The sequence below is a fragment of the Anopheles nili genome, chromosome 2 (genome assembly GCF_943737925.1).
Source record: "Anopheles nili chromosome 2, idAnoNiliSN_F5_01, whole genome shotgun sequence".
Classification (NCBI taxonomy): Eukaryota; Metazoa; Arthropoda; class Insecta; order Diptera; family Culicidae; genus Anopheles; species Anopheles nili.
In genome coordinates, this window is record NC_071291.1 from 34653382 (window position 1) to 34668065 (window position 14684).

At 41.3% G+C, this 14684-nt stretch overlaps 3 protein-coding genes across 3 annotated transcripts; 2 read left to right on the forward strand and 1 right to left on the reverse strand.

The window, feature by feature from the left end:
• Positions 1 to 365: 365 nt before the first annotated feature.
• On the forward strand, positions 366 to 4937 carry LOC128730510 (transcription initiation factor IIA subunit 1). Its single transcript, XM_053823560.1, has 7 exons — positions 366 to 389; positions 1478 to 1675; positions 1789 to 1806; positions 1868 to 2396; positions 2968 to 3279; positions 3491 to 3744; positions 3836 to 4937. Exons 1-7 carry the CDS (start codon positions 366 to 368, stop codon positions 3941 to 3943), a joined length of 1443 nt encoding a protein of 480 aa, XP_053679535.1. The 3' UTR covers positions 3944 to 4937.
• Positions 4938 to 7188: 2251 nt separating this feature from the next.
• Positions 7189 to 9978, forward strand: LOC128722019 (DNA replication licensing factor Mcm2). The gene is made up of 2 exons (XM_053815834.1): positions 7189 to 7194; positions 7288 to 9978. The coding sequence occupies exons 1-2, from the start codon at positions 7189 to 7191 to the stop codon at positions 9976 to 9978; spliced, it is 2697 nt and encodes an 898-aa protein (XP_053671809.1).
• Positions 9979 to 10179: 201 nt separating this feature from the next.
• LOC128720878 (zinc finger CCHC domain-containing protein 10-like) lies at positions 10180 to 11185 on the reverse strand. Its single transcript, XM_053814576.1, has 3 exons — positions 11114 to 11185; positions 10847 to 11005; positions 10180 to 10752 (listed from the first exon to the last, which is right to left on the reverse strand). The coding sequence occupies exons 1-3, from the start codon at positions 11149 to 11151 to the stop codon at positions 10371 to 10373; spliced, it is 579 nt and encodes a 192-aa protein (XP_053670551.1). The 5' UTR covers positions 11152 to 11185; the 3' UTR covers positions 10180 to 10370.
• Positions 11186 to 14684: the final 3499 nt, after the last annotated feature.

Below are 14684 nucleotides of genomic sequence, written 5' to 3' on the forward strand. Positions count from 1 at the left end.
AGTAATCGTAGAACAAGCGCTATACGAGTGAAGTTCGCGTCTCTATAGCAGCCGTCTTAAAGCAGCATACATAGCATAGTGTGCTCTGACAAACACACCGTCAACTCTAATTGAAGTAGTAAACATATTTGGCGGACTTACTGCTTTCTTTGCTGCGGTTTCACTGTGCGCGGTTACTTCCTGATTCAGCGGCGGCGCAACACACACGTAAACGGTGATTCTCGTTGGGTTATCCCGTGAATGTACGCGCCGATTCGAGACGGATCTGCAATAAAAGCCGGAACTATATACGCTTAGGTTGTAGCGGCACAGCTTAGACGACTCAGATTGAATCGACATCCAAAGAACAGACACACTTCGTAAGGATGTCCCTCAGCCAAACATCGGTGGTGAGTACAATGCGGCATGAAAGAAGCGGAATTGCAAATATTCGTTCGGTACTATCAAGTGTCCGCAGTGCAACAAGTTGCGTACATGTTTGAAGTATTTCCATACAAAATATTCATGACATAGAAATGGGAAGAAGGCGGCCCTGCCACTTGTCGATATTGTTCGATAACGCTGCGATAGGGTTTCTACAACTCTGTCACCTAGTGGTTGATATCAATCTGAACGTCGAAGGTACATTATGAATGAACAAGAAAACAAAAGAACCTTTAAAGACGAAACGTTTTTCGTCGAGTATTTGTAAAGCTTCATTTTATGCTCCACTCGTGTAGTTGAGCATCTTAGAAATGATAACGTGATAACAGCTACAGCGACGCATTGACATTTGGTCCGTTCCATATGGCTGTGAAAGCTTCTCGTGCAGACGGAAGAGCTTGGGGGAAAGGGAGAATTAACAACAGATTGTCAATAGCAACAACACTTCTGCGCGGCTGCTCCTTGGCGTCGTTACTTTGAACCATATGGTATCGCTGCTCGGCCAAAATGCAGCATATATTGGCAATGATTGAAACTTGGAGCATATCGAAACATATTTCGGTTTGTAAATTGCATATTTTAGAGAAGTTTTCGTAAATATGCAAAGAATAATCTAACGTATAATTTTGCTGAACTTTTACATTTACATAATTAATAGGAAATAGGAATAATAGGAATTGGAATAGGAAATTAAAACCCATGCTGCAAAAGAAGCACTTCACTGTCACGATAAATCCAAATACTATTCCATGTAATTTCCTTTTCTTTATTTTATCTAAACCGCATGAACTGCGGTTAAGTTCCCATGCAGAATCTTTGACGCTGTATTGCACACAATTACCCGTTCTACATTTTTTATGACGAGCATTTACATAGAAAGGCATGCACAGATAACATGCTGATAACGTACTTCTAGCGTGTGTAGTAGTATCAGATGAGAACGAGTTTTTATTCTGGTTGCTTTAGTCACTTTCAGAGCAGACTGTGAAGCTTTCAATAATGGCAATAACTGATGATGGTTTAACATTAATAGATTTTTATGCATTTTTTACAGCTTAAAGTGTATACAACGGTTATAGACGATGTGGTTGCCGGAGTGAGGGATGCTTTTCTGGATGAAGGTGTGGACGAACAGGTACTGCAAGAGATGAAGCAAGTCTGGCAAGCAAAGTTGCTAGCTTGCAAAGCCATCGAGTCCACAACTGATTCACTAGATCAGCAACAACCAGCTATTCTTGCTAACAGTGCGAAGGTATGGATGTTTTCTGTGTGTATATTATTTTTTATCCATAGTTAATTACCGGCTAATGACTTGATTTCTCTCTCTGGTATTGTGACCTCTGCTGCTTGTGCTTCTGATAATAGTCGTTGTCGCACTCAAAGGTAAGTTCGTATTTGATCATTTTCTCCCTAACTACCTCTAATGATTTTCTGAATATTTTAGACAAATGGTACCAAGAAATCTAAGACTGCAACGGCTTCAGCATCCGCAACAGCAAATAATCAGCAAGAAAATGGAAAAGCGGTTACTCCCAGTAACATTACCACAAAAGCGAACGCGGATCTTAAGAGTTCTAACGTACCGTCGTTGGTTCCGTCTGGCAATGCTCAACAAACAGCAATAACCCAGCAACAGAGCGTTGCTTCTACGGCGACGACGACAAACAGCAATGCAAGTACCACTTCATCTACATCCCAGCAACAGCAGTCTTCTGCACCGGCGGCCGTTGTAGCCGCACTCGATCCAAACAAGCTGGTAGCCATCCAGATCACGTTACCAGCACAACCGAACGTGGCCAACAGCCAGCCACGCGTGCTGACGATCCAGGTGCCAGCATCGGCCCTTCAGGAAAATCAATTGCAACAGGTGCTCACAAGCCCAATAATATCCTCCATCATGCCCCTTCCGCCGCACATTGCATCAACCGTATTGCAGCAGCATGTCAACGCGTATCTGCAGAATCTAAACATGAGTAAGTAGTCAGTTGTGTTGGATAATTTTCTTTCGTATAACTTAAAAACGATCATTTGACGAAAGTATATGGTACATAGTAAATGTGCTCGATGAATGATAAAATGCGTTGGTGTATACTGGATTGGATGCAATACATGCTTTCAATATCATGTAATCCGATGTAATGAAGCGATTAAATTTGAGCTGCGGTTAACGCATCACACGATCCAAATCTAATCGATTCAATGCAATTTCACGCGAATGTTCATTCGAATGGTAGGAATTTTGTTTGTTATTTTCTTTATTTGTTAGATTCTCTAACGGTTATTACTTTTTCGGATCGAAATTAACCAACAAAAAAACAACATTGCTAATATATTGTTCGATACAAAACCGTTTACAAAAACTAGTTGAAATTTTTCACGTGAAGATGGCGTTCGTAGAATGTTATTGGAGTCTTAAGGCATCTTGAAAGTAGCGCATACTTTTGCAGTAAGCAAATCGTGGATCATTGCATGCTTGTTCATATCAATCCCATGATATTCCTGTTATTAGGAACCAAAATTCATACTATGAATATTTACTTTTAGATTCCATACCAATTCAGAAACAACTCGACGGTGCCTGCGACGATGTTCCGATGATGCAATATTCGTCGGAAGATGCAAGTGTTGTAGCAATGGATGGTGCGAATGTAAAATCAACTACGATTGTGGACCGATCTGCATTGGATCGGCAATTAATCACTGCACTTGTGGCTGGTCAGATGTCGACTTTGTCTCCCGCGGATGTTATTGCTTCATGCAGCTCAAAAGAAAGGGTTTCGGTAGTGGGACGGAAACCACGACGTCTCCCGTTGCGAGCAATAAAACAGTTATCGAAATCAACTGATCAAGAAAAAGGTATAAAATTTTTATCATTAAGTTTATCAAACAATATATTTTTTGGCAGGATTTAGTTTTAATACGTAATTTTATTCCACTAATGTCGTAAAAACCCGTCGTATGGCACTAAAACCTTGATCTATTTCTTTATTACGAAGTAATATATTTCATTGCTTAACATTATACTAAGAACGAGTTGTGTGTGTATTTGCTTCTCATCTTATTTCAGCCTTATCGATCCAAATCTGCAGCAGCCGTCAGCTGGATGGTGCAGTCGATACATCGGATGAAGAAGGAAGCGACATTAGTGACGACAACATTGTTGACGATGATGATGAAGACTTGGATAAAGAGGAAGAAGATGACCTGGAAGCGGAAGGTGGTGCCGAGGAGGAACCACTAAACAGCGAAGACGACGTCACCGATGAGGATGCCTCTGATCTGTTTGACACGGATAATGTCGTTGTGTGTCAATATGACAAGGTGAGATAGCTCACATTTATCTCCTGTTTCTGGATATTGTATGCGTTTACATTCGCCCTTTAAATGTGGATATGTACATTTCTCTTTTCAGATCACGCGATCGCGCAACAAGTGGAAATTCTATCTGAAAGATGGGATCATGCACATAGGCGGCAAAGATTACGTATTTCAGAAATCGAATGGCGATGCGGAATGGTAAAGCACATACTAGTAAAGCAAGTAAGAAAGGGCAACAAATAGTGCCTAATGGATACTGGATAAGGTCATCCGTGACTGATGGGGGGTTTCAACGAAAGGTACATAGCGACAAAAAAAACATTTTTCACCACCCGCATGTAAGCGATCTACACCGGAATTGGTAAGAATACGAAGATACAATACAACCGTATTGAAAAATCGATACATTAGGGTTTATAGCAGTGAATCGAATGAAGGGAACAGAAGGAACATAGAACAAACCAGTAAATAAAATGAAATTTATAGAAATAGGGTTGATGCACATGCTTGGTAACCACCGAGCTGGATTGAAACCAAGCGCTGGAGGAACGTTGGTATTCATGCTCTGCCTGTCTCTCACCTTCATGCTAATAAACCAAATAGAAAAATGTTGATCCTTCTGCAAACGATTTCATTGCACTTTTCATTTTTCACACCCTTCCTTACAATAAAAGCTTAAAGGAATGCCATTTTTGTGCGAAATGCGACGCGGAAATACAATGTTAAAATCTGCGAACAGCCCATCGGTCGATTTGCAGAAAATAATCCAACCATGCGCGGATGTGTACGTATTTGTGTATGTGTGTATGGGTGTCCTTTTATCCAAGTGGACTTAGTCAAGCTCAATAAACAAAAACAAAAAAATGAAGAAAATTCAATACCCGGCAGCAATTGAACGATATTGATTAGAACTGTGTCGTAGAATACTTCAGGTCACGACACGTATTTAGAAAGCATGGAACGGTAGGAATAAATCGTGCAATCTAGGAGCCAGTAACACGGTTCAAAAACAAAATGCAGGATAATTGTGTTTTCTCTTACTTGCTTATGAAAATGTGGGCGAACATGTTTCTCAAGGAGACATAATCTTATATGATGTACACATAAGACGTTTTTTCTTTTATTTTTTTTTTCAAGTTGCATGTCTGCTGAGATGAGAATTTTTTGATTAATTTTAAATTTTGTTCCCTCTGTGCAGCACCTAGTGCAAGATTTAAGTAGAATAGTAATTCAGAAAGCAAATTTGCGTGTAAAAATAAGAGTAAAATGGGGTGGAAAATTCTTGTTTTTATTATAATAGAAAGAATGGGTCGCGTTTGTGTACGTAGTGCATAATAAAAATATAAAAAGGAAGCAAACAAGGACAACCCTACATATAGCACACATGGCTTGAAACAAGTTGTTTTGAGAAAATGAATGCAACAGGTACATATGACAATGTTTTGAAAAAAAAATGCAGTATTTGATGTTTTTTGTTTCTGTGATTATTAAAATGCATATTTTTTTATGTTAAAATACCACTGTAAATGCAAACTACATTTTGTAAATTACATAAAATTTGCATTCTTTTACATGTATTACATGCTGTTTTTTAAATTCAGAGTTTACAATGACAATACAGACAATTGTCTTCAAATAACTACGTTGGTTTTGAATTGATTCAACGATGATGTTACTTCAGTACAAATTGAAAAGGGTCGGAATACCCCCTCAATCATTGGATACATGTGTATAACAGCTATGTTGTTATACGCCGTGACAGATTCAATGCTAGTTGAGTACAGGCTCATTACAACTTCTTCAGAACTCCAGAACGAACAAAGCCTATTCAATTTCATTTCGTCAAAAAAATATTTACATCAATTATTTGTATCATTTTTTACGCAACTGCCAGCCCATTTGAGATGAGCAAAGAGAACAAAACGATGTGGTGTGGCAACCTAAACCAAATGGTGTCAGAAGCGCTGCTATACGAGTTATTTCTTCAAGTAAGTATTTCTTCGACTGTAAATGAAGAATGGCAGAGGTGGATCATTTTTAAAGTTGACTTAGCGGGCACGGGAGACTGTAAAGTTTAACAGAGCTCGGACATTATTGATCACCACTATCTGTTAACACCAATGCACGATTAAACAGCTCTAATCATCGATACTCGTGGCTAGTTGTCGAAGGGATCCATCAAGGCTGAACTCCTAGTCATTGTATGATTATTTATTTTATTCGAATGTAACATGTTTATGTCTTCTATTTTCATCTTCTCTAGGCCGGACCTGTTGAGCGAGTTGAAATTCCTCGTGATGCTAACAAACGGCAATGTTCATACGCTTTGATAACGTTTAAGCATGCTTGCACTGTTGAGTATGCCATCAAAATGTTTGAAAACGCATTACTTTTTCGTCGTATGTTAGTGCTGGGTGAAAAGAATGTATAATGTCATGCCACTGACTAAAGTAACTCTATGAAAGCTATGTACAGCTGAAGCAACAAGAACACAGGAACAAGGACCAATTCAAGCTAGGCTTATGTCGTCAAAAAGAAATTCAAATTTTATCACGATCATTTCTATAAAATTTAAACTCCTCATTATTTTGTATAAAGAGTTTAAGAAGTTCACCAACACATGTCCGAAACCTTATTTATTATAACGTGGAATCCTGTAGAAATAATTCACAAGAATCAGGATCTGCTATTACTTTGCAATATTTGTGTATGTTTTAGATAATACCGTCTTTCCCATTTGTAAAATTTGAAGATACACGATTCGGAAACCTTAAAGTAATTAGCTTTGTTAGATTGTGAGAATATTTTTAACATTATAAACAGTAGTTAAGCTGTAAAGACGGATTATTTCAATGCATACTTCAAACTTATTGAGCTCATGTATCGATTTCAGAGCTTCCTTTTTTACGCCACTATTTGCTTGAGACAGTGAGTCAAGTATAAAGCAACGTATACGCCGTCGTTGCGTAATATCGTCAGGTATGTGGAGTAATTTAATACCAAATTCAACACTTTGCAATCAGAGGCATAACCCCACTTTTTGTAGAAACAACCTGAAGCTGTCTATAGATTACTTTTCGTAAGTGGCAAATTGAAGTTCTATCCCATCCACAGAACTTGGATAGAGAAACCAAGAATAGATTCACTGTGCACAGGTCGAGTTCGCTTTTAAAAACAAATTTGTTCGGTTGCAAACCGTTTTCACAAACGTAAGGTAATTTTTTAAAAGTGTTGGCGCAACCTTTCTAAATTGAAATGTCGCAGTGACAGCAACGTAGCAATTCTTGCTCTGGTTGTCACATTTTCGCGCGTTTTCTAACGAAAAACGCTGGCGTTCTTGTGTTGTTCAGTCAAGCATTGCTGTGCCTGCTGCGTATTGTTCCTGAATTGCAAATTTTATCGGTTTTTTGTTATTGTTATTGCCCGTTAATATTTACTCCACCAGATATGTCGGTAAGTATCCGAAAGCAACTTTTACGTTTCTAAATCTTTGAGTAAATGATTACACGTGATGATATTTTGCCGCAATCGTTTAAATTCTCGTAGGACACGCCAAGTTCCCCCGCACCGAACGTACCATCGGATATGGATAGGCGAAATTTTCGCTCTGGGATGACTTCCCCGGTCGGTGATTTCGAGCCGTTTGAAGATGAGGCAGAAATCCTCGGTGATACAACTGTTCGCGAGGATAACTATGACGAGGAGGAAGACGATGGGGAGGAACTTTTTGGCGACAACATGGAAGCGGATTATCGCCCAGCGCCGCATCTCGATCGGTACGACATGGATGAGCTGGACACGGAGGATTACAGCGACATCTCGCAGACCGACCGTGCCGCGGCCGAAGCAGAGATGCGACGGCGAGATCGCGAGACCGGCGTGCACCGGGATCGTCGCGATTTGTTTTACGACAAAAGCGATGATGACGACATTCCTATGGCCAAGCGGCGAGCTGCGGAGAAGGCGGCAGAAATGGGCGTCGAAACGGAAACCGATGCTGACATGGTGGAATCGATCGAAAATCTTGAAGATACGAAAGGACACAGCATCAAGGAATGGGTTGTCATGCTGGCTCCGCGGACCGAAATCACAAACCGATTCAACAGCTTCTTGCGCACTTTTGTCAACGAAAATGGCCAGTACGTTTACCGGGATCGTATACGGCGCATGTGCGAACAGAATAATTCCAGTTTCGTGGTATCCTACACCGATTTGGCGCACAATCAGCACGTGCTGGCGTATTTTTTGCCAGAGGCGCCCTTCCAGATGCTCGAGATAATGGACAAAGTCGCCAAGGAGATGGTACTGAGCATTTATCCTACGTACGAGCGTGTTACGAATGAGATTCATGTGCGCATATCCGATCTTCCACTGGTAGAAGAACTGCGCACGTTCCGAAAGCTTCACTTGAACCAACTCGTACGGACGTTGGGGGTTGTCACCGCTACGACTGGTGTCCTGCCACAGTTGTCTGTCATTAAGTATGATTGTGTAAAATGTGGCTATGTTTTGGGACCATTCGTGCAGAGCCAGAATACGGAGGTGAAGCCCGGATCTTGCCCGGAGTGTCAGAGCGTCGGCCCGTTTTCCATCAACATGGAGCAAACCCTGTACCGGAACTATCAGAAGATCACGCTGCAGGAATCTCCAGGGCGAATTCCTGCGGGGCGTATCCCTCGCAGCAAGGACTGCGTTCTGCTTGCCGATTTATGCGACCAGTGCAAACCGGGCGATGAAATTGAAGTGACCGGAATCTACACGAACAACTACGACGGGTCGTTGAACACGGAGCAGGGCTTTCCGGTGTTTGCTACCGTGCTGATCGCTAACCATCTGGTGGTGAAGGATAGCAAACAGGTAGTGGCTTCGCTTACGGACGAGGACATTTCGACAATCCAACGATTGAGCAAAGATCCACGCATTAGCGAGCGGATCATTCAAAGTATGGCCCCATCAATTTACGGTCACGAGTACATCAAGCGGGGGCTTGCATTGTGCCTGTTCGGTGGTGAATCGAAGAACCCTGGAGACAAACACAAAATTCGCGGTGACATCAACATCCTTCTCTGCGGTGATCCGGGCACTGCCAAGTCCCAGTTCCTAAAATACACGGAAAAGATTGCCCCAAGGGCCGTGTTCACCACGGGCCAAGGTGCCTCGGCCGTCGGTTTGACGGCGTACGTGCGGCGAAACCCAACAACACGCGAATGGACCCTGGAGGCTGGTGCCCTCGTGTTGGCTGATTTGGGCGTTTGTCTGATCGATGAGTTTGATAAGATGAACGATCAAGATCGTACGTCGATTCACGAGGCGATGGAGCAACAGTCGATCTCGATCTCGAAAGCAGGCATCGTGACGTCGTTGCAGGCTCGCTGTGCGGTTATTGCCGCAGCGAATCCAATTGGCGGAAGATATGATCCCAGCATGACGTTTTCGGAGAATGTGAACCTCTCGGAACCCATCCTGTCGCGTTTCGATGTTCTGTGCGTTGTGAAAGACGAGTTCGATCCAATGCAGGATAAGCATTTGGCTGAGTTTGTCGTTGCGTCGCACATCAAGAATCATCCATCGAATGTTGTTGAGGAGGTGCCGGAATCGCAACCGCAGGACACGATGCAAATTCCGCAAGATCTCTTGAAGAAGTACATCGTTTACGCGAAGGAAAACGTCCATCCAAAACTATCAAACATGGACCAGGATAAGATTGCCAACATGTATGCACAGCTGCGGCAAGAATCGCTTTCCACCGGTTCGCTTCCGATCACGGTGCGGCACATTGAAAGCGTCATCCGCATGTCCGAGGCGCACGCTCGGATGCACTTGCGGGACACTGTACAAGATGTTGACGTAAACTTGGCCATCCGTATGATGTTGGAAAGCTTCATCGAAGCCCAGAAGTTCAGCGTGATGAAAAAGATGCGCACTACCTTCCAGAAGTATCTGTCCTTCCAGCGTGACCATTCGGAGTTACTGTTCTTTATCCTCCGACAGCTTACGCTCGATCAGCTGGCATATCAAAGGTGCAAGGAGGGTGGTCGTCGCGGCAAGGAAAGCGATCGCCCGCGTACAACCGTGGTGGAGGTAATGGAGAAGGATTTGTCGGAACGTGCCAAGGCGATCGAAATCTTCAACCTGAAGCCCTTCCTGGATAGTGATATTTTCCTACAAAACGGGTTCACCTACGACGCCAAACGAAAGGTTATTGTGCAAGTGGTGCCCGAAGCCGCAGAACCGTAGATCATATGACATACTTTTTTTTTAGATTCATGAACAAGTAAGAATTTTTCAAGCTTTCTATTATCATCTTTTTGCTTATCTCATATTTTAAGAAGTTGTACAAAACTTGAAATTATATTTTACAAATAAAAATGCGTTTGTGTGCGTCATTCCTCTTTAGGAATAATTTTATTCTACATTTTGTTTTCCAATCGTAGCTTTTATTAATTATTTTGTTAATACATGGTGTTGATTGTAGTACCGTAATATTATATGATAAGTTTTTTGAAGGATATTAAATTACTGGCCGGCTTTGCGACTTTCTTTTTTTGTCTTTCGTTTGTTGTTCGCTCAACCGTTATCCTCCTCACTTTACCTACAGCTCATGGCGTGTTCTTAAAGGTTTCTGTACATTATCTTGCGCTTCTTTTTGATTTCTTTGAGTTCCTTGCGCTTTCTGTTTGACTCATTTTTCTTTTTCGGTGGTGGGCTTGCTTTTTCCCTAATTTTGTCTTCTTACGAGTAGAAGACTTTTCATCTCCACTGCTGTTGCTGGAACTGCTATCAGTGCTGCTGCTTGAACTTCCTGTACTACTATTGCTGCTGGAGTTACTGTTACTACTGGTATCATCGTCGTCACTGCTACTGTCACTGCTGCTGCTGCTGCTACTACTGGAACTGATGCTGTTAGTTTCATCGCTGCTATTAGACGAACTGCTAACAACATCTCGATCTTTATCTTTGTTGCCTTTTTTCTCCAGGGGGTCATCTGGTAGAGCAAGTGCTCTCCAACCGCTGAGAAAAAAAAATTTTGTAATCTAGCAGGATGCAAAACGGCAAAAGCCTCTGGAAAGCAAAACTGTATATAGCAAGTTATGAAATAGCTTACTCTATTTTAGGTTTGTTCAGGTTTTTCTTCAGAATCTGTGTCCGCGATGATCGATATAGATACTTGCGCTCTCCTTTACATTCATAACTCCAGTGGCCAAATTCGAGGCATTTTTGGCACTGTATTCCTTTGGGAAAAGCCGCTGCTTGTTTTGCTAGCCTGAAAAAAAAAACATGACAAAATCACACATATAGATCGCGTTTGTTTTCTTCGTGCAATGCGATCGTATACGATTCAAACTCCAATCAATTTGTGAATGCAACTCACCTTTTTTTGAGTTCTAGTTTAATCGCAGCTATACGCATTTTGTTTTGGCGCTTTAGCTGAAGTGAACATAAACTACACTGGTTTCTATCTCTGCCGACTAGCACGAGAGCTTGTTAATGTTAGTTTCGTTTGGTAAACAGCTTTGAGATTGACATTAGGCTGTCAATATCACGTACTTCATTGAGCGTAAGAATACAGTAACTAATATAAAAATGTTCGGATCTTACACGCCTGCTTAAATGCAACACTGCATAAAATAGAGCGTTACAAAACATATGCAAACAATCTAAACGAAAACTAGCTAAATCGTCTTGTGTTTACTTCGTAAATCGCTGCTTTGCGTACCTTTGGCGCACCAAGACCGTTTAATATAAACACGTTCCAAAACATCTGTCATCGTTATCATGTTGAAGTTGTTTTCATTGTGCGTCTAGCAAAAAAAAAATAGCAACATCAAACAAGTGAAGAACACATCATACTCCCTAGTGGTGTTACAGCAAAAATTAGTATTTTTCCAGTGCGTAGTGATATTTCTAAAGTGCAGTGAAACGTTCCACTACTTTCCAGCCAGCGTCAACAATCCATAGTGTAAGCACGAAACCGTTGTATCTTATTGGTGGCCTGGAAACGAAATTTAACTGCTGTTGTGACCAAGACAGTGTAATAAAAATTGGCTAGAACAAAGCAGGCGAACAAGCAAAAAGTATGATTTTTGAAATTATTGTAGCCATGTAAATATAGCACCAATTGATTTTAAAATCGTATTAGGAAGTGTTTCAAAAAAAACTAGCATTTTGTGTAAGCCACCATGACCGTATAAATGTTAAACCAGTGTTGTACAGCGCCATCAGGAATCGCAAATTTTCCTCCTCCCTATCGGTATCGATTTTTCTATCCTTCTATTTCTTCAGACAGTAAAAGAAATTACAAAGACATTGTGCAAGGCTCAGAGGTGGATTCATTAGCGAGGGAAAAATGTAACTAATTAATAGTGGTGGCATGGTCTACTGCAGACAACACAGATAACTGTAAACGTTTGAAGCGGGATGTTTTCATATTTTTATCATTATTTTAGGATATTCATAACGCCTCCATGATGATGGTTATTGATTAGTTTAACCTAAATTAAATTATTGTTCGTTTCAAAGTGGTGTCCATTAGTGAGGCAGACCCATTCTCCCAGAGGGTATTCATATATAAAGGTTTTTCAATGTTCGGCATGCGTAAAAATTATGATACACAAATTCATTTAAAATAGCAGATAAATATAACAGTAGTATGGTAAATACAATTATATGCTCATATAGAGTCCTATATAAATGAAGAGGGTGCTTCACTTTTGGAGCAAAAGTCTCTGCGTTGAACCTAGGGTATGAACAGCTGACATTTGTTTGCGTTGCTTGCTATGATACATTCCTCAAAAAGCTTGAATGAATCATTGACATTCAAAACGGACACATCTAAGTCGTAGAACGTAAATTAAGAAAATGTAGTAATTTTACATAATCATAATGGTTCATGATTATTTATTCACGTTCATTTCTACATTACATAACTTTAACTATTCAATTATGTATTATTTACATCGTGTAAAATATAATTAGGTTTAGTATTTAGCTCGATTTGGTGCGTTACGAAACATTGATTTCATTCATGAAACACGCGAAAAGGTTGGAAAAGTCTGCAAGTTATCCTTCGCACCCGTGGTTCTGCCGTAACGGTGGCTGGAATGTGTCCTCGAGCGAGTATTTCAATCCATTCTGCACGTTTGCATGTGTTTTTCTCTTCGTTTTTTTTGTTTGAGAACGACACGCATCGGTTCGATCGGTTCAGACGTTGTAGTACGCATGTCGTGTGGCACGATTCACATTCCCGCTCGTGAACAGCCAGAGTGTCGTAGTCCTTCTTCCTACGGGACGCACACGGACTCGTCACGTTTCCACTGGCATGCTTTCCTACGCCAGCATACACCAATAATTGAGAAACTCCTCAGGTCCTGCGATGAGGTTGTAGTTGTGGAACATTCGCACATATCAAAAGCTTTCCATCTGCCAGCACTTGGTTATAGCAGCATCAGCAGCGAATGCGCAATGCTGGTCGAAAGCGCTAGAAAGCTTCAGCATAAATAAAACTACGCTAGGAGGAAAAAGGTTAACATTCCCGATCCGGAACCCGACGGATTGCTTATTCGTTCCCTGAGCTGGCTTATTCGTTCCACGGGCGGCAGTTAGAGCAGACCAATTCGTTCGGTTTTGCTAGCGATATTGTGGTGCCACTGAACGGTAGCAATTTTTAACACCCTTCGGTTGCCGTTTCCGGATTTAATCATTGTGGTACGCTGTTCAAATAAAAAAAAATAATGCACGATAAGAAATTCAGTCCCTAGAACCGAAGGGAACTTGAATTGTGATCAAGTGTGATAGTTATAAAATCGACTCATTCTAAAAACAAAATAATGGCAGATTTGAACGACGGGTTTTTTTTATATAAAAAGATAAAGGAAAACTTAAAATAACTAGCATAGGCATAAACTATGAGGAGATGTGAGCAATTGTGTAAATTAAAAAAGAAAATCTCAATGGAGATCGAAAATTGGTATCGTTTGAACATTTTTCCCCTTTGATATTCCTTATTTGATCCATACGCTTCGGAAAAATTGCTTCTGTGGCTAAAAGATATCCGCGCTACTGCATTCGGATATTGCTGACGGACAAACTTTCCTTAACTAAATTTTCTCTTTATTTCTCATTAGCCTCGCTTTTCCGCATTGTGCGGGCTAATTTGAGGCGGAATGGCTCTGGCGTAATAAATCTTGTCATATTTGCTTGTGAATTAAAAGTGTATCGGTGTGTGCAGAGGCGTTCATTTCTCATACTGTGAAAGTATACTTACCCGAGATGAAACAGGCGAAGAGCTGCTGGTGGTAATGTCGAAAGGACGAAAAGCTCGTTTTTCGAGCATCGCTTTTCGTTGTTTCCACTGCTCTCACCAGTCGCCAAGGTGCCTCTTTATTGTGCTCCTCGTTTGCCGGTTCTGTCGTGGAATCGATGTGACGAGAGCACTTCCTGTTCGGGAAATTCTCAGACCCGTTGCTTTATTAGCGGTGGTATTCTCTTTTACCAACGGTTGTACTCGTGCGTGTGATCAGCTTCTCCTCCACAGAAACTGTCACTCTCGGCACGAGGTACTACCCTAAAGAGAGAGAGAGAGACAGAGACACACGAGAGTCTTGGCGTTGGTGTTTTTCCCCAGTGTGCGAACAATTTTCATCTCACAGCTCAGTTAGACATTTTCACTAGAGTTTTGACGTGGTGAGAATCCCGAAATCTAATTGTTTAGTAGGAATTTTACATTGCTTTTTTTGCCTTGGATGAACTGAGCATCGACTTCTGAAAAGCTCGAGCAAACACGTCAAGGTTCGTTCGTAGCAGCGCCAAAGTAAGCGTTGCCATGCGTACCACATATAGTCGATTGTAGTATTGCGATCTGTGAAGCCATCCCAGTAGCAGCTGCAGGAGCCCCTTTCGGTATCTATTTGAGTGCTGGTTGCTATTGTTCAAATGAGAATTGT

Coding starts and splice junctions, on each gene's coding strand:
- LOC128730510 (XM_053823560.1), top strand. CDS start 366: ATGTCCCTCAGCCAAACATCGGTG. Junction 2,397..2,967: donor TCTGCAGAATCTAAACATGA/GTAAGTAGTCAG, acceptor ATTTACTTTTAG/ATTCCATACCAATTCAGAAA. Junction 3,280..3,490: donor ATCAACTGATCAAGAAAAAG/GTATAAAATTTT, acceptor ATCTTATTTCAG/CCTTATCGATCCAAATCTGC.
- LOC128720878 (XM_053814576.1), bottom strand. CDS start 11,151: ATGCGTATAGCTGCGATTAAACTAGAACTCAAAAAAAG. Junction 11,006..11,113: donor AAACTAGAACTCAAAAAAAG/GTGAGTTGCATT, acceptor TTTTTTTTTCAG/GCTAGCAAAACAAGCAGCGG. Junction 10,753..10,846: donor CTGAACAAACCTAAAATAGA/GTAAGCTATTTC, acceptor TTTTTTTCTCAG/CGGTTGGAGAGCACTTGCTC.